The sequence below is a fragment of the Marmota marmota genome, unplaced genomic scaffold (assembly GCF_001458135.2).
Source record: "Marmota marmota marmota unplaced genomic scaffold, marMar, whole genome shotgun sequence".
NCBI lineage: Eukaryota > Metazoa > Chordata > Mammalia > Rodentia > Sciuridae > Marmota > Marmota marmota.
Genome location: NW_025999900.1, coordinates 56,876,307 through 56,900,386, shown reverse-complemented (window position 1 = coordinate 56,900,386; position 24,080 = coordinate 56,876,307). Strand labels below are relative to the sequence as shown.

The 24,080-nt window shown below is 48.8% G+C and overlaps 1 protein-coding gene across 4 annotated transcripts in view; it reads left to right on the top strand.

Annotated features, from left to right (window-relative positions):
• The first annotated feature begins 320 nt into the window (after positions 1 to 320).
• Positions 321 to 24,080, top strand: part of Fbln5 (fibulin 5) — a 73,905-nt gene continuing 50,145 nt past the window's right edge. The window contains exons 1-4 of one of the 4 annotated variants that reach the window (XM_048799212.1): positions 321 to 807; positions 4,731 to 4,788; positions 7,215 to 7,263; positions 10,268 to 10,522. In XM_048799212.1, the coding sequence (XP_048655169.1) occupies positions 791 to 807; positions 4,731 to 4,788; positions 7,215 to 7,263; positions 10,268 to 10,522 (379 nt within the window). In that variant the 5' untranslated portion in view covers positions 321 to 790. Of the gene's footprint in view, positions 808 to 1,132; positions 1,334 to 4,730; positions 4,789 to 7,211; positions 7,264 to 10,267; positions 10,523 to 24,080 lie in introns of those variants that run through there. The other 3 variants (XM_015494841.2, XM_048799211.1, XM_048799209.1) reach the window with 3 other exon arrangements.

Below are 24,080 nucleotides of genomic sequence, written 5' to 3'. Positions count from 1 at the left end.
AGGACCCGGAAAAAACGGTGTCCTGGTTACCGTCGGGGCCTGAAGTGAGCATCCGCGGGATTCCAGCCTCCTCCTCTTCCCCACCCCCTCCCACCCTTCGCCCCAAACCTTGGCTTCATAGGTTCTGGTTTCCCAATCAATTCTACGTTTCTAGTCCCTGCAACTGCGAGTGTCGTGAGCGCAAGTCACTCTTGTCCCAGCGCGATCGCGTCCCTGAGGGTCCTGGTGCCACGCAGCCCAGCCGGGCGCGCCACCCCCTCCCGCGCGCCCCGCCCCGGGTGGGAAGCGGAGGCCTCCCCGGCCCACGCCCCTGCACTTGCCCGCCCAGCGCCTCCAGCCGAGGTGCTCGCAGCCCAGTGCGGCCGGGACCGGGCTCTCCTCCCAGCGCCGAGCACTTGGCCCTGGCAGACGCCCCAAGATTGTTGTGAGGAGTCTAGCCAGTTGGTGAGCGCTGTAATCTGAACCAGCTGTGTCCAGACTGAGGCCCCATTTGCATTGTTTAACATACTTAGAAAATGAAGTGTTCATTTTTAACATTCCTCCTCCAATTGGTTTAATGCTGAATTACTGAAGAGGGCTAAGCGAAACCAGGTGCCTGCTCCGAGGGCTCTCCAGTGGCTCGGAGCACCCAGGCTGTCCCCCTGCCCTCTCCATCACTCGCTGGGCCCCTCTGGAATAAAATCCCCGCGAGCCCCTCCGGCCCAGCGCAGCCGCAGCGCAGAACTCCTCCGAGGGTCCCGCCTGGGAGCTTTCTCTCCCCCTTTGCCTCTTCTCCTCGCGCATCTTGGACATGCCAGGATTTAAAAGGTAGGTTCTCGGCGCCGGGCTTTCTTTCTCCAGGGTCTGGAAACCTTACTAAAAACCTGATGGGTGGAAAATGGCTGTGGCGGAGATTCAGGCTGTGTCAGGGTATTGGAAAAGGCATTAGCCAGTGATGCAATGATATTGTTAATTATAAAAAGCTGCGCCTCTGTAATTTCCATCTTGAAGCCTTCGTTTGGGAGTGGGGACTTTCTCACAGTTTCAGAAGTCAGCCTCAGAGAGAGAGGTCTGCAGAAAGCTCAGTGCTTAATTTCTTCGTTCTTTTCTGTAAGGGCGGCAAATTGGTGCACAGTTTTTTTTTTTTTTTTACATCCTATATATCTTTTAAACTTGGGAGAACGATTCCTAGTTCCCTAGCCATTGCTTTGCTGCCTCGGCTGTTGGACAAGCAAAATCGACTGGCTGAACATCGCGGGCTGAATTTGCTCTATGTCTGTGTGGGATCCACAAAGGGCATGGGACCCAGAAGTTTTGAACCAATGAAAAGTGGGGACAGCAGACAGAGATACATGTAAGCAAATGTTTTGTTATTCTTTGCGGAAATTGCACTTCCAGTCAAGTAATCCTTAAGTCTTGCAGAACTTTATCTACATGACATCTGCACAGTGTTTCTCTGGCCAACTCTTGAAAACATAGCTGTTTTGCATAAATTAACCTTGTATGGGTGTGTTAGTGTGTGTGTTTGCATGCTGAAAACGAAGCTGTGATAATGTCATCCTGGCTTGGGACCAGCGGTTCAATGACAGGCAGTCCTGATATTCCCTTGGTCTCCCAGCTTTCCTCATATTTTAGGATGGGGCACAAAATGGGTGGACCCACCTGATTTTGAAAGTTCCTGGGACCAGTTTGGGCATTTATTCCTTTTCCCTTTCCAGCATTAACTGTGGTTAGTTCATTTTTTTTGGCGTTTTCTAGGGTTTTTCATGACAAGGTGCAGCTATTTGTGACGCTGTGGGAGCAGCAGTGCTTGGGTACTATTTCATTTTGGAAACCCTCTTCATTAGCCTGGAGCTTATTTGGCCCCCAGGACCCAGCTGTGGCTCTTTGGTGTTGGACCTTCCCGGTGCTGCCTCCAGCCAAAGGGAATGGAGAGCAGGAGTAGGGGAGGGGCGGGGTTAGCACGCCTTTTCCACTAGCTCTTGAAGTTCACTGCATGCAGTCAGCCTGTTCTGTCTCCAACATAAACGAGACAGGATTTTATAACCACCCAAAAGGAAACTTCATGTGAAGAAACAGGAAAACATTGAAATTCATAATATACAGACTGGAAAATAAATTTGTTATTGTTCTTTCATTCCTTCCAGATATAAATCTGGCCATTGCAAATATCAAAAAGCCCTAGGATTTGGCTCTGTACTTTATAAGGTCAGAACTGTCTCCAGTGTTCTAGAACCTGGCTGACACAGGCTCTTAGGTGAAGTAAAAATTTGTGGCTGCTCAGGGTCTTTATTCTTTGGATTGGGGACAAGATGAAGGAAGTAGACTTGCATTTAGTACCATATTGGGACTCTGTTCTTTCTGGATGTCACCTTAACTCTGGCTGTCTGAGCACCCAGAGTTGCTGCTTCACATGAACCATATGTCGAGGATGTGGGTGAGTTTTGTAATCTATCCAGCACTCGTTCTGTTAAGGGAGGGATTACATAGTGGTGATGCACTTGGGCAGTTACAGATCACCAGCCAGGTCCACTGTCCTAGAAGATGGCTTCAAGATCAGTCCCTTAGGGAAGTCTTCCCTGACCTTCCCGCCCCTCCCCCAGCCTGGCTTCATGGCACCCAGTGCATATTTCTATCAGTGCTCTTACCAGTGGATTCCTGTAGATCCCCTATCAGCTCACCTGGGGAGCAACCAGGTCACAGTTTTGTAGCTCCTCTGCCTAATGTGCTTGCTGCAGACAGTAGTTGCTCAGACAAATCGCTATTCGAACAGAATAATGATAGCCCTTAATAAAGCTGTACATTTGCATGGATTCTGTATTCCATGTAACCATTTGAAGTAGCCCGTTCAGTAGTGTTCTGAGCATTCACTGTACCGTACAGCCAGACTCCAGAACTCTTTTCATCTTGCAGGCTGAGACTCTACCCATTAGCAATAATTTCCTCTTTCCACTTCTCCTGGCCCTGGCAACTACCATCCATCCTACTTTTCTCTATGCATTTGGCAACTCTAGGTACCTCATGTAAGTGGAATTGTACAGTATTTGTCTTTTTTTCTTAATGAGTGGCATATTTTGCTTAATGTCCTCAAGGTTTGCCTATGTTGTATTGTGTTTCAGAATTTCCTTCCCTTTTAAGTCTGAATAATATTCCTTGTGTGTGCATGAATGTTCACATGTGTACACATGTATGTACACATACATACACCTATCTACATTTTGCTTAGCCATTCATCCGCCATGGACATTTGAATTGTGCCCACTTTTTGGCTATTGTGAGTAATGCTGCTGTGAACATCGGTGTGCAAGTGTCTGTTGAATCCCTGCTTTTAGTTCTTTTGCGTGTGTACCCAGGAGTAGAGTTGCTGCATAATGTGGTAGTTTTTGTTTAATTTGGGGTGGAACTATCACACTCTTTTCCACAGTGGCTGCACCATTTCTCCAACACTGCACAGGGTTTCAATTTCCCTATATTCTTGCTCTCACTTGTTATTTTTAGTTGTTTTCTTTTTTTCCTAATAACCATCTTAATGGGTGTGAAGTGATACAGACAGGTTTTTGTTTGTTGTTTGTTTGTACTAGGGATTGAACCCAGGGATACTTAACCATTGAACAACATCCCCAACCCTTTTTATTTTTTAATTTGAGACAGGGACTTGCTAAGTTGCTTAGGGCCTCGCTAAATTGCTGAGGTTGCCTTTGAACTTGTGGTTCTCCTGCTTCAGCCTCCTGAATCCCTGGGATTACAGGCATGTGCCACTGCACCCAGCTCAGACTTTTAAGCCACATTGGTGATCGCAGTTTTATCAGAAAAAAGCTTGTGGACTAGAGATATAGCTCAGTATAGTAGAGCCCTTACCTAGCCCGTGCAAGGCCCTGGGTTCAAGCCCCAACACTGTAAAAAAAAAAAAAAAAAAAAAAAAAAGAAGAAAGAAGGAAAGAAAAAAGCAAAGCTTGGGAGTGATGAAGGGTCAGACTTCAGGTAGGCACTGAGGTTTTGTGGCTTGTGGGTGACAGCATTGACCTGACCTGTGGTTTCTGAGCTCTTCCCCTTTGTCCCCCAGTCCTTCTTCCGCGGGGGCCTGCTGGTGTGGCAGTTCCTGCAGTTCACACCGTGGGACTGGCACTGGGGGACTGGATCATCAAGCCATCTGTTGACCAGGGGGATTCTCATGTGTGTGGACAAAGGGCTCAAAGCTGTGATTAGGTGACTTCTGTGACCCCTTTCTTCAGTGGAACTCAAAGTGCCTCGCATTCCCACTTTGCTCTCCTTCCGTTGTGGTCTGTGGGCATCATGGCTTATAACGGCTTATTGACTACCTAGCTAGCTCAGAATGAGACGTTCAAAACTCAACTGGTCAATGCATTGTGAGTCTCACAGTAACATTTTTTTTAAACTTTCTTTCTTTTCAGAAGCAGCATTCATTAAGAAAGTGTGATCTAGGGGCAGTAGGAAAGCGCTTGCCTAGCATGTACAAGACCCTGGGTTCCATCTCCAGCACCTCACACACAATAACAGTGTGACCCAACTTATTATCCTGATACACGAAGCAAGTGGGGGAGGCCAACTTCTATTTGGGATTAGGGTTAGGGTATCTGGAAGCCTCCTTGGCCTCTCCAGAGTGTGTCCCTTCTCCCCCATACGAGCACTTGGAGAAGTCACCATCATAACATCAGGGGAGTGGGAGACCCATAGTCCCTTCGGACCCATTTATATCTTGGGATTTACTTGCAATTTCTCTCCTTCCATAGGATACTCACTGTTTCCATCCTCCTGGCTCTCTGTCTTCCATGTCCTGGGAATGCACAGGTAAGATTTTTTTTTTTAAAGTTATCCAGAAATGTATTAAAAAAAACTAGGATGAGGGAGTCCAGTCATGCATTTTAGAATCCTAGACTAAGGTGGTGGGAGGGAGTTTTCACTGACCTAATTGGAGCTCTTCACTGTATTGAGATTGTAGCTGGGACCCAGAGAAGCTGCCATTGGCCCCAGGAATGTAGTTTCTAAGAGGCAGGGCTGGGATTAGAGCTCAGAATCCTGACTCCCATTCTAAGAATTGGATCACCTCAATTATGTCCCTCAGAGAGCCTCCTTATCTTCCCTGTCAAAACCTACAATGGGCCCTAGTGCTTCAGGAGGATTGTGCCCTGGGGATCCCACCTGCAGCGTGAGGGTCCGTGTTTGCCTCCATTTTTGCATCCTCCTAGAGGAGACTAGAGGAGGAGTCGAGGTTAAGTGCAGTGTTATCCCCACGTGCCTTGTTAGGTGATTCAGCCCCAAACCTGGGAGAGCACCCTTATGCTGGACCCCTGAGAGGAATGAGGAGCAGGCAGGTGAGGGTAGGTCAGGGTGAGGGGCTGGGAGAAGTCATGGGAGGGAAAGACCCAGATGTATCAGCCCTTGAGCAATGTGAGCAGATCCCTTTTAAAAACTCAGAGTTGCCCTTGTGTCTCTGGCTCAGGAAAGAAACGAGAGAAGCCCCCATCTGGAAGCAGTGCAGAGGGGCTGCGGGCAGGGAGGACAATATTTTTCCCTTTCATATTCATATTTGAAGCAGGGCTAGGTGTGTAGCTCAGTGGTAAAGTGCTTGCCTCAAATGCACCACAAACAAAAAAAAAAAATAAGTTTTTTGCACAAACAAAAAAAGAAGAATTTGGAGTTCCTGGGGATGAGGAGGGTCTTGGGAAAAAGAACAAAGAATTTTAGATCTCAAAGGGACCTTAGAGTCTTCTAATCTAGCCTCGTGGGGCATAGATGGAGACACGTAGGCCCAGAGAGGACAGTAATCACAGGACTCTATTTACTATGGCTTAGGAACTTTTCGTACATTAAAATATTTACTCTTTACAAACACTTGTAAGTAAGTAGGATCATTCCCATTTTCCAGATGCAGAAAGTGGGGCACAATTTGTGCAGCAAGTTGGGTCTAGAGTGAGGATTTGAAGCTGCGTAGAACAGCAGGGTTGAGCCCCTCAGCGCTGAGCTGAGAGTAGGCTGGAACCCCGGCTCCTGTGCTCCCTAGCACAGCCTCCTGGCTCTTCTGTTCTACTTCCTTGACCCAAGGCCTTGGGACACCTAACTCTCCAGGAGTGTAGGCCAAACCCATCACCCACAAGTCAACTATAGCTTGGGGAAGCCCTACCCCTGAAACTGGAGGGCAGGCCTGGGGTGGGAGCTCCCACAGTCAAACTCTTGCCCCTTGGTTTATCCCTATAAAATGTCAGGCTTTGGGGGTTTCCTGAAGGACCCTCTGACTCTCTGCCCCAATCTTTTTTTGTTTGTTTGTTTTCCAAGTGCATAAAGTTATAGCTCAAGTTGTATATGAAACCCACAATCCTCGGGTTTTGTAGAGCTGTATTTCTTTCTGGGAGCATCGATGTGTAATTCCTTTGCTGAGACTGAAATGGAGGAATTCTCCCAACCCTACTTTTCTTAGAAAATGCATCACATTTGCCATGTCGCTTTTATTATCTATCTGTCCAGGACTGAGAATTAGGAAGAGGATTTCACAGGTGACAAAGGATTTATATTGGACTCTGGGAGGTAGAAGTTAAACAGCACCTAAAAAAAGAGTTGCCCTTAAAAAACAATTTGATTCCTGTCCAGGAAGGGGGTGAAGGCAGGGCATGCTATCACACATATCAGATGTGAGCTTTATTGCTCTTCATAGCTAGAGCATTGAAAAGCCCAGTAACTATCTGCTAAAAGTGGGGGTTATGAAGAGATAGTGCAGGGAGTTTAAAAATAAAGCTAAGTATAGGGTGGTCACACCTGTAATCCCAGCGACTCTGGAGGCTGAGGCAGGTTTGCTAGATCAAGGCCAGCCTCAGCAGCTTAGTGAGACCCTGTCTCGGAATAAAATATAAAAAGGACTTGGGGTAGAGCTCAGTGGTCAAGTGCTCCCAAGTTCAATCTCTGGTCCAAAAAAAAAAAAAAAAAGCAGTGTTAAAATATAAAATGATTATAAGTGGTTATGATGCAGGTGTTGGTGTCGTGAATGTCTTTCTTCTTAGATCCATTTCCCAAACACTCTGCAATGCATCTTCCATAGTAAAAAAAAAAAAAAGTGAGGGGCTGGGGTTGTAGCTCAGTGGTAGAGCACTTGCCTAGCATGTGTGAGGTCCTGGGTTCCATTCTCAGCACCTCAGATAAACAGATAAATAAAGGTTCATCAATAACTAAAAAAAAAAAGAAGAAGTGAAATGACCTTGCCCGTTTCTTCCTTCCTGCAGCAGCAGTGCACCAACGGCTTTGACCTGGATCGCCAGACAGGACAGTGTTTAGGTAGGTGTCACCGCAGACCCCTCACCCGGGTGGGAACCTTTGGTAACAGATCAATTGCAGGCCCGTTTTCTTTCTCAGATGTTGTTGGCAATTGTCAAACCTTTATTTGCCTTGCCATGGAAGAACACGGTGACAGGAAATGATGGAGGTCAATGACGCCCTTTTATTAGTTGCTTTCTTGGTGTCGAGCCCCGGTGGAGCACTGTGAGAGCTCAAAGAACTGGGCTCTGTCCTCCGAGAGCTTTCCATCCATCTTGGTTTCCCAGGGCAGTGGTAATGAGGGACCACCACAGGTGGCTGCTAAGATTGCAAAAATTTATGATCTCAGCATTCCACCTGGGAAAAGCCCAACATTGGTCCACAGGGCTACCAAGTACCACCAGGTACAACTAGGGCTTGAGGGGTTCCCTATTTCCTTGCTCATGAGGTTGTTGGCAGATTCACTTTCTTGTGGCTGTAGGACGGAGGTATTGCTTCCTGGCTGGCTGTTAGCTGAGGGCCTTTGTGGCTTCTAGAAGCTGCCCTGACTCCTTGGCTTGTGGCTCCCTCCTCCATCCTCAAAGTCAGCACGTGGCATCCACTGCCTCTCATTCTGCTGCCTTTTCTGTTGTAGCATCTCTCTGACCAGTTCCTCTGCCTTTTCTTCTACTTTCAAGGACTCATGTGATTCCACTGGGTCCCCCATAATCCAGGATAAGCTCCCCATCTGCAGGTTAGCTGATTAGCAACCTTAATTTCATCTGCTACTTTAATTCCCGTTTGCCACATAACCTAGCACATTCCCAGGTTCCAAGGATTAGGACGAGGCCCTTCCAGGGGGTGCTTCTTTAGCAGACCGTCTAGTGTCTAGACCATCTAGACAGACACTGAGAACACTGAGATAGGTTAGTGGAATAAAATAGTGAGATAGGTTATGGAGACAAAAGCAATGGACCATGCGAAAGAAGAGGAGGGGTGACTCTCTGTGTGGCTCACAAAGAGTGGTGGAGTCCCATTGGAATTGGGTATTGATGGATGAATAGGATCTGCGAGATGGCATTCCAGGGGGAAGGAGCAGCTTAAGACAGGGCCTGGGGTGGGAAGGACATTCACAGTGTAGAACAGGGTGCTGTGAATGGAGAGCAGGCTGCATGACAAGAATAAGGCAGCCCCTGTCTTGCCTTTCCCCTTCCGTGTGCAGTGTTTGGCTTATATTTGACTTGGGCCAAATCTGTGTCTTCCCTGAGCTCACATTGGCTAACCTGTGCACAGCTTGAAAGAGGTTGAGGATGGAGGAATAAAACCTGCCCTGGGAAATCTAGCTTACACTTGGATTTAAAGTGCCACACTTGGATTTAACGGTGTTCCAAGGGACAAAGAGGGAGCAGCAGCCCTCTTTTAGGGCCCACCTGTTTTAACTGTTGCATGCTGAGCCTCAGCATTCCCCCTTCCTGAGGTGAGAGTTGGCACAGGTTTCTCAGGTGGGATGGTGGGGCAAGCTGTCAGAATCCAGTCTCTGGTCCCATATGGAACAGATTCCAAAGCTGGTGACAGGGCCCAGCCTATGGAAGCAAAGTCCAGATATTCCCTGGCCTCTCCATAGTAAGGCTGATTTAAGAAAACCACCTCTCCCCTTCTAGGAATGGCAAGCTGAGCACCAGCCTGGCTGGAAGTGGGCCCTGTTTACTGCACCAGGGGAGCTTACTTCAACATTAGGCTGGTGCAGTGACTCACACCTGAAATCCCAGCAACTTGGGAAGCTGGGGCAGGAGGATCACAAGTTCAAAGTCAGCCTTAGCAATTTAGTGAAGCCCTAAGCAACTTAGACAAACCCTGTCTCTGAATAAAAAATAAAAAAGGTTGGGAATGTGGCTCAGTGGTTAAGCACCTCTGGGTTCAATCCCTGGGACCAATCAATCAATCAATCAATAAATAGCGAGACTGAGCTTTCTAGATCTGTCACAGGCTCTCAGCCAAGACTTGTCTTTCTTTTTATTTTTGTTACTAATGTGCTAAGTCTGGCCTTGAGCTTAGGATCCCCCATCCTCAGCCTCCAGAGCTACTGGGATTATAGGTGTGCGCCACTACACCTGGAGTCAAGCCTGGTCTTTCTTTTTTTTTTTTTAAATATTTATTTTTTAGTTATAGTTGGACACAATACCTTTATTTCACTTATTTATTTTATTTTTACGTGGTGCTGAGGATCGAACCCAGGGCCTTGTGCATGTGAGGCAAGTGCTCTACCGCTGAGCCACAACCCCAGCCCAAGCCTGGTCTTTCTTAATGCAAACCTCTTTCTCTCCTGCTTGGCTGTTATGTGGAATAGAAGTGGGGACAATTCACTGGTTCATCCCCATGATTTCAGAGTGTAGTGTGCGCTGACGAGATTACCTAACATGTTTTATATCCACAGATAAACACTATTCTAATGGTTATATTTTTATTTTTACTGTTACCTTCTTCTTTTTTTAAAAATATTTTTTAGATGTTTATGGATTTTATTTTTATTCACGTTTTATTTGTGGTGCTAATAATTGAATCCAGTGCCTCACACATGCTAGGCAAGCTCTCTACCACTGAGCCACAACCTCAGTACTTTACTGTTACCTTCTGTTTGTGCTAATTGGGAGAGTTTTTTTTTTAATTTCTGTAATCATGTAGAATTTAAAAAAGAAATTTGAGTTTCAAATGTGGGTTCATTTAAAGAAAAGTCTGAAGACAGTGCTAGTATAGGTTTTTGTAGGTAAGGTTGAAATCATGATCTGATTCAATCCAGCCAGCAATTGGGAGCACCTGCCTGCAAAGAGAGCTGGGGAGGTGTGTTTGGGGTTCTTTGCATCAAACTTGGTACAAAGCTGTGCTTAAATACTGTGAGGACTGAGGATGTAGCTCAGGGGTAGAGCATTTGCTTAGCATGTATGAGGCCCTGAGTTCAATCCCCAGCAATGCAAAACATAAAACAAAAGTTCCACGAACACTGTGGAGGGGGGGCTACTAATGCTTGGCCTTTCTGTGGCCTTTGCAGATATTGATGAATGCCGGACCATCCCCGAGGCCTGCCGAGGTGACATGATGTGTGTTAACCAGAATGGCGGGTATTTATGCATCCCCCGAACAAACCCGGTGTACCGAGGGCCCTACTCGAATCCCTATTCAACCCCCTACTCGGGTCCATACCCAGCGGCTGCCCCACCGGTATCAGCTTCAAACTACCCCACGATTTCAAGGCCTCTCGTGTGCCGCTTTGGATACCAGATGGACGAAGGCAACCAGTGTGTGGGTGAGTGTCGCGTCTCTCCGTTCTCTCTGTCTCGCTTTCCTGAAGGCACCGTCTGCCTGCAGTGAGTCTACCCCGGGGGCATTGGCTACCATGCAAAGTGCTCGTACAACAGTGGCCTGTTCCACAGACTTGGCTTATTCCAGCAGCCTGTGTCTCTGGGTCCTCTCCCTGGGGAGCTCAGCCTGGCTGGCTTCACAGTTTTCCAGAGAGCCGGTTTCTTTTTTCTTTTTCCTTCCTCCCTTCCTTCCTTCCTTCCTATTTCCTATATATTTTAAGGTCAAGCTCATATTTTCTCAACTAAATAACAAATATATTTGTTCAACCTTAGTAAGTGAATCCCAGAGAGTTCTAGAAAGGGCCAGAACTCTGATGGACTCCTACAATAGAAGTCCTGAGGGACAACACACCACCTGTTTCTGGGAAGAAAGTGGGTTCCTTGGGTGGCACCAAGGTTCCTGTGGCCTGAGGAAGCCTCACTAATGGGAACTCTGGGAGGAAGTGGACATATATGCCAGGAGCCCCAGGGGAGTTGCCAAGGGTGTGACCAGTGCCCTACAGAGTCTTGGGTGTGTTGGTCAGTGCAGCCTTGGAGGAGTTACCTGGGATGCTCCCTGGTCCCCTTGGCTGTGGTCAGTCTAAAACCTTGTAATTTCCTCCAGCTTTGGGAAGTGGACTGTAGTGAAGGCTCCAACTTGTTGGATCATGCACTCATATGCTACCTCTTTTTGACCCTGGACCCCTGTTATAGGCACATTTATAAATGACAGACATACTTGTTATACCATATGGTTTGAGATCTAGAAAGCACATGCAAGACATAGAACACATAAAAGAATGTGATAAAAATAAATGTGAGTTGAACTTCTAATAGTTCCTCCCTATGCCCTCAAACTGTGGGAAATCATTAGTCTCCCTCATGAGATCTGTGTTGGTTTCAGGGCTCTGGAGGGCTGGGCTGAGCCCAATCATTAGACTGTGTTGATGAATTTATAATGTCCTCAGTGTGTCCATGTGAATGACTGTGCGTGGCCATTTGAATACATGTAAGTATTGTGCAAACAAGCACCCTTCAGAGCGCCAAGGGAAAATTAAGTATATCTAAACCCAAACTTCTGCATTCTCACTGGTCTCCAAGGGCAAGGTGTGTGAGAGAGAGGGCAGAGGTGCAGGTGGAGGGGATAGGGAGGTGAGCTTGACCTTGAGGAGTCGAGTGTATGAAGGGCAGGAGTGTGGGGACATGGTCAGCTGGCACTCTTCAGCCTTGGTGGAGAAGATGGCTCCATACTTACTTCCAACATGCAACAGAGCAAGAGACCATCCTAACCGGAAGGGACTTTTCAACAACCTTTAATTCCAGTCTCTTCGTTTTATGAGAAGACAAACATGGACTCCAGCAAGTTAGAACGTGAGTCCAGCTGCTCTGACGACCAGTCTGCAGCTTCCTGACTAGATGATAGGACCTTTCCCATCGGTGGAAAAGAAAGGGTCCCAAAGACAAGCAGAGAGAGACAGTGGGGGAGGGGATGCTGCTCTTCCAGAAGGACATCACTGGGGCCACATCTGCAGAGTCACCAGCCCCTGCATGTGTGCAGGTGGAGGAGGGCAAGCCGGGGCTGACACTTTCTGGACATTCCAGCTTGGGGGGTGGTCGTGGGGCAGGCAGTTCTGGTTTATGTGTTGGGCCATCCCACCAACCCATTTTCTGTCCTGGGGCTCCCAGGAATGTCCGCCTGCCACCCACACACCTCCTCCCAGGGTTCCAAGGCCCTGGACAATGAGCATGTGGCTGGGCTACCTATTCATCTCCTGGTCCCTGTGACGTCATACCATTGGTGGCTCGGAACCTGTCACACGGGAGATGCAGAGCCTTCATAATGGCCCTTTTGTAAGAAGAATACAATCTAGGAACCCTAGTGAGGACTGGCACCAGGCCCATCCATTTCCAGAAAGTTCAGCATTATGTATTCATAAGTCCCGAGTTCATTCTGACTTCCCTGCACTCCACCCCACCGTTTCCTGGTTTACAGAGGGCTTTCAAACCGGCCCACTGAGGTCCCTCTGGGCATTGTAAGAGGTGGCGTCAGGGGGTCAAGAGCCGGAGAAGGGTGGGAAGGAAAGTTCTCTCTATCGGCTCTTCCTTCCAGGACTGGATGGGAGAGAAGAGGCCTGGGAACAGGCTGGAAGATGAAAGGAGATTGTGGGGGAAAGACAACAAGGGTTGTCCAGAATTGTCACTGTCCAGAGAGAGAAACTGTGGAAGAAGCATTAGACCAGCAACGGGGAAGTTGGGAGAACCAGGAACCATTTCTGGAGCCTTGTTTGCTCTCGGAGAGGAGGGTATCTCCAGAGGAATCTGCTCTTTATCATGACAAAAATAATAAATAGCAACAGCAATAGCAGCCCTAGTAAGACCCAGACACATACATGCACAGTCTTCGTGTCTAGGATCCTCAGAACCAACACACTTAGTCCTCAGAACCACTGACGAGGTGGAGCCTTTATTTTACTTGTACCCAAGAGGAAATCAAAGCACAGAGAAGTTAAGAAACCTACATAAGGTCACCCAGTAAGTAAGGGTCTGAGCCTGGATCTGAACCTGGGGTCAGGCTCTGGGTGAGAAAACGGAGGCTCAATGGAGTAAAATCTCATTCAAGGACACTCACAGAGCCAGTACTGAAGCCAGAATTAACAGCAAGATTTTTGCTTTTTTTTTTTTTTCATGAAAATTTTTGTTCTGTTAAGACTGGACGAAAGTAGTGAGAATCTAATGAACATTTACCTATTTACCACCCAAGTTCAGTGGTGATCCACATAAGCACAATTTCCTTTCTTCTTTACCTTCCACTTAGTGCTTTAATTTAAAGCAGATACCAGACACCATATCATTCCATCCTTAACTATTCCAGAATTATCTCTACAGGATAAAAGATTCTTTACAAAAATACCTTAAATACTCCCTCAAAACCCACAATACCATTACCACACCTAGGCAAGCCGGCAGTCACCCTTTTTTCATCCTTAAACATCTGGGTGGCGGGCAGATTTCCCTGGTTGTCTCACTGATGTCTTTATTCTTTTGACTTGATCAAATCAGACCCCAAATCCACCGGGGTCCTTGTTGCCAGGTCTCTGGATATTGTCCCCTCTGCCTGCTCCCCTGTCACGTCCTTGTTGAGGACGCCGGTTGTTGTTTGGAGAATCTCCTACAGTGGGGTTTGGCTAAGGGTGCTCTTGAGATGGTCTGTAAATGATCTAATCTATTTCTGCACCCCTTATTTTTCTGTAAGCTGGTAATAGGTTGAGAAACTTGATCCAACCCAGTTGAGTGTTTGGTGAACATTTCTAGGCAGGGTTCTTGGTCTCTTGCCTTTACCATTCCTGGGTTTCTTCTCATAAAGTATGAGAGAGTCTGCAATGAGGAAGCAGAAGGACACCCTCTCCCTCTGGCTCACTTTTGCTAAATTTCAGACCCACTTTCAAAAAACAGGGCTCACTCTACTGCCCTGTGTCCACAATAGAGTGAGCCCTATTCCCACAGGTTTGCAGGTTAGGCAGAGCCCTGGGTCCCCATGTCTCAAGGTTTCCTTCTTTTTTTGCAGGGGGGATGGGTACCCGGAATTAAACTCAGGGGCACTCGACCACTGAGCCACATCCCCAGCTCTACTTTGTATTTTATTTGGAGAAGGTCTCACTGAGTTGCTTAGCACCTCACTGTTGCTGAGGCTGGCTTTGAACTCACGATCCCCCTGTCTCAGCCTCCGGAGCCGCTGGGATTACAGGCATGTGCCACCGCCCCCAGCTAGAAGTTTCCTTCTTGATTTTGTTGTTTTGGATTCCACTTTGGAGATAACTAGACCCTGCTCCTTCTAGAGCAAAGTTTGACCTTAGGTTCGAGTCCCCACGCCCCTAGATACAAAACTGGGTCACTTGTGACACGTTTGCAAACAGGAAACAGTGACCCAAGAATCACAATCCATAAGCCAAGAACATTTTGTATCATTAAGGAAAATGGTATCTTGGCTTGAGGGTGCTCAACGCTACAAGAGTGATGGGATTCATGGCTGGTTGGAATGTCTCCCTCGGATTTTCAACCCTTAGGAGATCTGGTGACCAGATTCTCCAACTGGGAAGCCAGACAGGCATGACTAACTGGCAAGAAGGAAAGGGCTGCAGGAGGGAAGTGTCACCAACCAGGACCCAGATAAAGGCAAAAGCCAAAACACACAGAGTTCTGGGCTGGCTGCGTAGCCATCTGGGAGAAGGATGGCGAGGGCTCAGCGGGTTCGTGTGGAAGGTCTGAGAAGCTGTGTCTGAGAGCCTGGGATGTCCCAGATTTGAATCCCCACTCAGAATCCTTCCTCTTCTAATACGCCACCCCCAGACCCAGTCCCTGAGTGGCTGCCTCTTGTCCCTGCCTGCTTATCCCCTCTGGGGCTCAGCTGTCATCTCTCTGGGTGGACATTCCAAGTCCTGGCTTTGCTAACCAGCTTGGCTCAGGGGCAGACTTAGGCACTCCCCCAGGAAGGCCCATGAGCTGCTTTGCAGCTAAGGAAGCAGCCTTTTTGCTAGAGCCAGGCCTCAGCAGGGACCGAAGAGATTCCTCTGGCCATTTGCAAAATTTCAAGCAGTATCTTTATTTTCCCATTTGGTCTGAAAATTTGTTGTCGTTGTTGCTGATCAGGGCGTCCAAGCAGGCTGAGGGTAACACACACAGATCATTTGGAAGATGGTTGGAGTCAGTCTGAGGCTTTCTCTAGGGTTATTTTTCCTGACAGACGGCCAATATTTAGTCAATGGATATTCACACAACACCTCGATGGTGGCAGGCCCTGGCCTAGGCACAAAGAGGGATGCCGTAGTGCTCTCTTAAGAGCTGTGGTCAAGGAAGGCGGTATGGTACAATCTAAGGTGGCACTAAATTCCTAAGATGGCACCAGAAGAGGAAGAGATGGGAAGGCTCCTCGGGTGGAGGGGGCTGGAACTTGGAAGTCAGGTCTTGAGTCTGACCTTGGTTTGGTTGCTTCCTCCCTATTAAGACCTGGGGCTGTGTTTCTTTATCTGTGAAATGGGTATAACATTTCCTCACAGGTAATGCAAGAAAACGCTTTGCCCAGTGTCTGCAGGGAATCACCCAGGAAATGCTAACTGGAAGGATTCTCGGAGGAGGCTGCTGTGATCTTGAGATGACAACATGGAAAGATTCATAGGGTCTGACAATGTACTGATGGCCAAATGTTTTAAAACCTTTAAAATGACCTAAAACGGAGCTGAGAACATACCCACCTTTGCAGCACCCCCACTCCTGCCCCCCAAGCCTTGAGGAGAATTCGCTGAGAATCTGCTTCCAAGATGCCAGTAAAGCTTGGGTTTATTTAAGTTGGGAAACAAATCCATGGGAAGTCGGTCCAATGTGGCATTTGTTCTGAGTGGATAAGACAAAGCCAAGAGCACGGAGAAACCTCAGGCCCCGTGGGGTAGGGCTGTGGTTAGACAAAGAAGGGAAGAACAGGCCTCCACTTTTCTTCTTTCCATATTCTCTGTCCTGGCTTCCAGCTTGAGCTGTAACTTGAAACCCAAGCACCAGGCTCACCCCTGAGGACAATGCATGGAGCCCCAGGGTTGGTTTTTTAAGCTGTTGAGGTCTCTGCAACCCAGCAGGCCCCAAAGAAAATGGGACCCAGGCCTGAGACGGGGGCTCAGTTGTCCTTGCACTGGCCCTGGCAAGCTTGTTCATGCGTGGCCACCACCCAGGTTTCCCCTTCTTGCTTCAGTGTTTCCTGTCGTGGGCTGGGACCTGAGCAGTGGCTCACCCTCTCTTAGCCTCCGTTTTTTTATCTGTAAACAGGGCTAACACTGCTGACCTCCATGGGATCATGGTGAGGGCTTCACAAATTAATTATTAGCCTTATTGTTTCCATTTTTTCCCTCATCCCATTAGGGCGTCTCCTACTCCTGTTATCCTGCCTCTTCAAAGCCCTAGTCCTGTTCTTCTGGTGTCTATTCTTTCCCCCAGGAAGTGGCTTCAACAGGGCCTGTCTTGCAGGGGTCGAGGGCTGGAGTCTTGCCATACTTGGGCAGTAGCAGTTGAGACTAGTCTGTGTTTCCAAGGAGCGCTCAGCAGAGAAAGACTCCAGGAAGTTGACCAAGAGGAAATGCAGATTCCCACTGGAGGGGTCTGGGGTCCCAGCTCTGCGTTTCTCACAGCTCCCAACTGACAGGATGCTGTTGGTCCAGGGATCACACTTAGAGTTCAAGACCTTAGTCTGTCCATATATCATCAGGTAGGACTTCGTTTAACGAGAGGTAGAAACGTTGTTTTTAAATGGAATTCCTGTATTGCTTGAATTTGTTGGAAGAATGTATTACTTTTGTTTAAAAAAACAAAAACCCAAAAGGAATTATTTTAAACCTAAGCACAGGCAGCATGCTGGAGCGGTAAAGGGAACAGATAAAACAGGTGTAGAAACTGCCCTTTGATTCTAGACTTACTGTTTACTAGCTATGTGCCATTATGAAAGTCACTTGGTCTCTCTGGCCTAAGTAGTCTTATCTATAAAAAGAAGTGATAGTATTATATGAGGGTTCTTAGTCTGGGGTCTGTAGATATAATTCAGGGGGTTTATTTTCGTATTTTCCCCATTAACTTTGAACTGAAATTTCGCATCACTGTTCATTATGTTGGCAACTGCCCTAGGACTCTCAGTAGGAACCGTGATAGTATCAACAAGAGAGCCAGATAATTTACCTATCACATTGTATGAATTATTTTGAAATATCTTTCATGCTTATCACTACCTCAAAATTATAGAAAATGTTAGGTCTGCTGCCTAATTTTGTGATTGAATGCACTGAAGAAATGTATGTATGTCTATATGTGTGCATATATATATATATATATAGAGAGAGAGAGAGAGAGAGAAAGAGAGAGATAATCACACATGTATACTATATCACACATTTGCTTTCTAAGATATTTTGATAGCTGTCTCTCCCTAGAGTAGGTTTCCTTTGTAACCTATGAATTTTACTTCACACTCTTGAGAACATCATTCTGGGGGGGGGGGTCTGTCCATGGGCTTCATCTATCTGCAAGGCACGTTCATGGCACACACACAAAATTCCCTGGACCAGTGATTTTTCAAGTTCCCCTCCAGCTCCAGAATGTTCTACTACACTAAATCTTCCCAGTCTTTAGGGGACATCATTTTTGTGTCCAGACAGTCTGGATTTTCTGGTAACTCCTCCTCACCTGGATTGCTCAGGCTGCATGGCTCAGCCCATCTGCTCCATGACGTCTTCAGCTGGGACCATGCCAACTTTCCCTTCACGAGACAGGCCCTCCTGCTCCAGCTGCAGCGGGCTGCACTCACCAACACTGGCCGGTGGCGAGGCCGCTGCACTGACTGATCTCAGTGCTGGGTGGAGTCCACTAGGGGAGTGCCCAGCTGCAGTGCCTTTGTGCCGTGGGCCACTGCCGGGTGCCCAGCATGGGAACTTTCTCAATGAACTGCAGGTTTCTCCTGGCTCCCGTCTCATATGCCTCTTCTAATTATAGTCCACTCTGGAATTAGCGAGTTGTGTGTGAAAAGCAGGTGGTGTCGTGAGAGGAGGGGTGGAAGGTGGTTCTTTAGACAGCAGGACCTTTCAGTTCTACCTCTGATGATTCTGGAAAAGTGGACGCATTACCCGGTCTGCAGAGAGTGCCTGCTGGAGGTCAGGAGGCCCCTTTCCTTCCAGGGTGTGAGTAGTCTCAGACACCAGAGCGGTGCCCAGTAGCCTATTTATCCACATTTTATTTAAATTAGTGGGAAGTGCATGTTATGATGCTTCTTAAAGAGGATCAATGCTTCTTTTTTATTTTTAAATTTTTAGGGATGAGGGTCTTGCTATGTTGTCCAGGATGGTCCTGAATTCCTGGGCTCAAGTGATCCTCCTACCTCCGACTCCCAAGTAGCTGGGATTTATGGGGTGCCACCATGTATGGCTTCAGGCAGCGCCTTCAGGCAACAGACCTAACATTTTGTACAATTTTGAGGTAGTGATAAGCATGAAGGATATTTCAAAATAATTCATTCAATGAGATAGGTAAATTATCTGGCTCTCTTGTTGATACTATCACGGTTCCTACTGAGAGTCCTAGGGCAGTTGCCAACATAATGAACAGTGATGCGAAATTTCAGTTTGAAATGGTCAGGATGTGCTGAAGCAGAGGCCAGGACTGCTGCTTCTCTTTTGCCGTCGAGGTTCATTGCAGATTTCTTTTCAAATACACACACACCACACACACACACACACATATCTCAATCTCTCTCTCACACACACACATATATTTTAGTTGCAGATGGACACAATATCTTTATTCATTTATTTTTATGTGATGCTGAGTATTGAACCTAGTGCCTCATATGTGTGAGTCAGGTGCTCTGCCACTGAGCTATACTGCCCCAGCACCCCAAACATCATTTTGCTGTAAGCGGACTGAATACACCACTGGCGAGCTCTAGAGTCAAATCATTCAAATATGTTCTGAACATGAATTTGTAGCTTCTGTACCGTTGCTCCACGGCTCTCCTCCTGCTTGTGTGAATGGTGCCCTCAGGGTACCTGCGACCCCGCTGGCACCCCAGCCATGATGCTAGAAACAGTAAATTGGGAGCCATCTGTGCTATGAGGAATGAAATAAAGAGGTAAAAATACCATGTGAACTCAAGGCATTTGCTTTCTGGAGAACATGCGTGAGTCAGTGGATCTGATGTTGCTGAGGACAGCTTCATGTCACTATCATTGGATAGACTCAAGTTAGAATAGAGGCTCAAGTGAGTCTCTTTTTCCAAAGGAGCTGGAGTGAGCAGCCGATTTTGGAGGGAGGAGAGAGAGAAGCATGAGCTGGTGGAGGGAGCGAGGGTGTTAGGCTCCCATGTTGTTGTGCAGCTGTGTGGCTCAGAGTGTTCCATCAACAAGACTGGATCCTGATTCTCAGCTTGTGGGGTTGTTTTGAGGCTGAGCACAGGGTATATTCCACGTGTTCGATGGTCCAGGCTCCAGGCTGAACTCCCTAACAATGGCGCCATCTCTCCTACTAGTGCCCTCCTGGAACCTGCAGGCTCTTTAATCCTAAGAGCAGCGACTGTTTGCTTCACGTCTTGGGAGTGTCTGCCCATTCAAGGTTGTGAGGTCAGACATGTGGCAGGTGCCTGATGGCTGCTTACCCAGCGGGGAGTTTGGGGAAGGGAGAGTTGAGGGGAAGGACGGGGAGCAGAACCCCCCTTCAGTTTGGGATCACATGTGGGGTACAGTCCAGCTGCGGGGATACAGGGACAGCTTCTGAGAAACGCATCCTTAGTTGGTTTTGTCACGTGTGACCATCATAGCATGTCCTTTCACGAACTGAGATGGCGTTGGCATCACTAGGCGGTACACCCTCACGGGACCACCTGTGTGTGCTACCTGTGGTAAAGCAGGCATGTTGTAGTGTCTTTGCTCAGATCCCACAGAGGCAGCTTTAGAGGCTTCTCTGGGGCCCTTTTAGCCTCTGGGAGTGTTGCTGAATAACTTGGGCACCTTCCTTCTCCTCTCCCTTGGGCTGCCAGTCGTTCTGGATACCTGGGCCACACCAGCCCCAGTGTCGTGGCCCAGCAGGCTGACTGGGGAGTGCTGGTGGGCTGGGCCAGGCCCTCGTCACTCAGCCTCCTCCCAGCAACCAGCCTTGAACTTGTGGGCAGGAAGGCTGGGCTTTCCCAGCGGCCCCAGGTGTGTGCACCAAGGTGAGGTCAGGCAGGTGCCCACGTGCTCTTATCTGGAGAGGCAGACGGGGGGAGTCAGGGAAGTACGAAGGGGGTGCCTAGCAGGGTAATTTCTGGAACACAGACACTGCATCAGCGTCCACTGTCGGTCCACAGGTCTGGAAGGGTGAGCTCTCAGTAAGTGACTGTCCATGGTTAAATAATGAATGAAGGAGGATAGAGGCACCATGGAACTCAGCTGGATGAGAGGGGATCTTTACCCCTTTCCTCACTCGGTTTCGCACCCCTCGCTTAAAGTGCACCCACTGCTGACCTCTCACTCCGTGCTGGATGCTGAGAGGGACACGATGACCGAATGGTCAGTGACTCTCTCCCACACTTGGCATGGCGCTGGGCACCGCTAACACACCGTGAGTGTTGAATGCAGATGTACACAGAGCCTAGCTAAGGGGCTGATGGGAAGGAAGCTTTGGGCCAGGTAAACTTGCAGAGAAACCCACCTCTACTGTCCTCTCCTAAGGGCAGTCTGTGGGGACAGGTGCACTTTACGCCCCTAAGCCAGGGCCCTGTTCCTTGTCAGGGGTGACACTGGCTCCCAGGGGTCCAACCCCAGCCAGGGCCAGTTCCTCACACAATTCCAGAAGGCACCATTCCTTAAATCACATGCCTTTGACACCCTGGGAGCCCCACAGCCACCCTGAGGTTCATGTTTGTCTTGGAAGCAGAGGTGCATGCCTGGGGAAGGGTCTTAGGGCCACCTCCTTGGGGGCTGGCAGAGAAAGGACATTCACAGGATTCCTTCCCTCCAGAGAGCCTCAGACGGCAGACAAGATGTCAAGGACTGACCTCTCATTTCCCTCCAGCTTTTCAGAACTGGGCCAGAGGGGAGATGGGGACAGCCAAAGCTGGGCCCTGCCCCAGGCAGCCAGCATCCATGGCCTTTGGAGACGGCGGGCGGGTTGGGGCTGGAGAGGCGGTCCTGCTGGGGCTCTGCAGTGCTGTCTGACTCTCCTTCAAGCCGAAACATTTGCAGAAATCCAGCCAGAGCTGATTTATGAGCTCCACATATTTCACAGGTCTTTACACGTCCCCCAGGAGTCAATGAGGTCAGACAGAACAGACTTCGCATCCGGAATCGGCATGAAATTGGCATCTTCCACAGTTCCCATGGGAAGGGGGGGTGGTCATGATTTGAGGAAGATTGTATGAAACATTGCAAACACACACACACACACACACACACACACCCAGCCCCTGAGCCCCTGCTTCATTCCTGTTGGGGACAAAGGCGAGTCATCTGTTTTCTGCATCTGAGATAAGTGAGAGGTGTCTGTCCTGCTGGGATGCTGTAACTAGGATGAAGCGTGAGGGGGCGGGACTGCTTGGGTGACTGATGGACTCAGGGAGAATTTAGAAGTGACCACAGCATCCCACCTTCTCCTCTGGCACACACTCTGCAGCTGTGGTCAGTGGACGATTTCAACTGTTAAACCTCTTTCTGCCCAGAGGGAACGTCCTGTCTTGCTCACCATTGCGTTTCTCAAGTCTGAGAAGTATTTGCTGAATGAGTGGAGAAGCCACACACGGTGAATTGTATGTGAAGAATTCAAATGAGAAAGAGAAATCGATTGTACGACAGGATCAATCAGGCACCGCCAGTATCCTGAGGAGTTCATGGTCTCTTGGCAGGAGCTGGGTGGGTTGGTAGAAATTGCGGGGCCCAGTGACATCAGACCAGCAAAACTAGACTCTTGGCAATCGGCGAGCCCTGGCTCGAGTGGTGGCAGAAGCTTCCCAGCAGGACAGGTGTTACACAGCTGTGCCGCCATTTGACTAAGCAGATATCCATGGAGCCCTTCTCTGTGTCAGACCCTGCCAAGTGCTAAGCATGAACAAGACTCAGCCCTGCCCTGGAGTCTCTGGCTGTGCGCGTTTGGAGGGGGTGGAGGGGCCGTGCATGTAACTAATCAGAATCTTTCCAGGATTCGGAGCGTGAGATGTGATGGGTGAGAGAGCGAGCACCTGGTGCCACGGGGTGTTCAGAGGAGCGTGGGTTCCTTTGGGAGTGGCCGTGCTGGTCTTCAGTGACTCTTCAGAGGACTGAGTAGGATTTTTACATCAGAAGTGAGAGGAGGACATTCTGGAGGTTTAGAGGCTCAGCCAGTGGGGGTCGGGGTTTAACCGCAGCCCTCCAGCCAGCTTGTGGGATAGGGGTGCCCTAGTCCCTTGTCCCTTCTTTCTGGGACCTTGTCTTCCTGTCCCAGAGCGAGGGGCTGGACCTCAGTCTCTAAGGCCTCCTCCCTCCCTGACCACTCAGGATGGGCAGGTGCTGTGACAGCCAGGTGAAGGTGAGTACTGGAGACAGCCAGCTCTTAGAGTCAGGGTCTTTACACTTGAGGCATGATTCTGCATTTGGTCGTGGCTCTAGAGCTTACCGCACAGCTGCTTCCCAACCATAGCACCTCCATGTTCTCAGGGCTCAGCTCGAAGACCTCCCTTAAGCCCAAGCAGAGGTGTGCACTTTGCTGAGGCTCTGAGAAAGGGGCCCCAGTGGGGGATGAACTGGGCTCTGACTTTGTCAATGGCAGATGACCTGCTTCTATGCGAGCCCCGTCCCTGCCTGGGCAGGGTTTACAGGCAGCAGAGTAAAACACAAAGTCTTCAGGAAGCCAGGAGCCCTCTTAGATTGACCAGATTGACCAGCAGAGTAGGGTCCAGGAGTCAGACCCCCTAGGCAGATTCTCTTACTGGGATTATCTTGGTCCTATTTGGCTTCAGAGAACAGGCAGAGGCCAGGGAGCAGGTGGCACCAGCCTAAGGTCTATTGTCTCCTCACTGCGGGAGGCTGGGTACAGTGGCTGCCTCCCCAGTCGATGGCCGTAATTGTGATAATTCCCACTTGAACCTGGTGTTTTGCTCTTTCAAATGCTGTTTGGTCCACCATTCTCAGAACAGCGCAGTGAGAGCAAGCTCAATAGTGTTCTCCTTCCCATTTTAGGGAATTCAAAGGCTCCAGGACTGTCCCAACATCCCAGGGTTGTCTATGATCCGGGATGACTTTCAGACCCGCTCACGGTGTAGGATGCTCCAGTCTTCATAGACTGCGTTGGCCTCCTTTCTCTCTCTCAAAGGCTCTTCCCCACCTCGGGGCCTTTGCACTTGCTGTCCCCTCTTTTTGGGATTGTCCTCTGGCTCTTCATGTTGCTGGCTCATTCTCTTCTTCCAGGCTTCAGCTCAGTTCCGATGCCAACACCTTAAGGAGCCCTCCCCTCACTACCCTGTCTAAAACAATGCCACAGTTACTCCCAATCACAGGTTTGTCACTGTATATCACAAGCAGGGACATGTGTGCAATCATCTGGGGCCTCACACACAGATTACTGGGCCCCACTGCTGGGTTTCTGACTCAGTAGGTCTTGGGTGGGGCTTAAGGTAATGCTGAGCTTCTGGAGTCCACACTGGGAGACCCCTGGCTAATAGCTGTCTTGTGGGTATTTGTTTGTTTACTGCCTGTTCCGTTTCTTAGCTGTCTCCTTCATGAAGGGGAGAGATGTTAGCTGGTTTCCTGCTATTTCTCTCGTGCCTGGCCCACCACTGGTGCTTGATGGACATTTGTAAACTGACTGAAGACTCAGTCAGGACCCCTTGCTTAATACAGTTGTCCTTGGTATCCATTATCCACGGGGGCTGGTCCTAAGATGCCCTTGGATACCAAAATCTATGGATGCTCAAACCCCTTCTATAAAGAGGTATAGTATTTTCATGTAACGTACGCAACACCCCCCCCCCCGCCCACTACAAAAAAAACCTCAAAC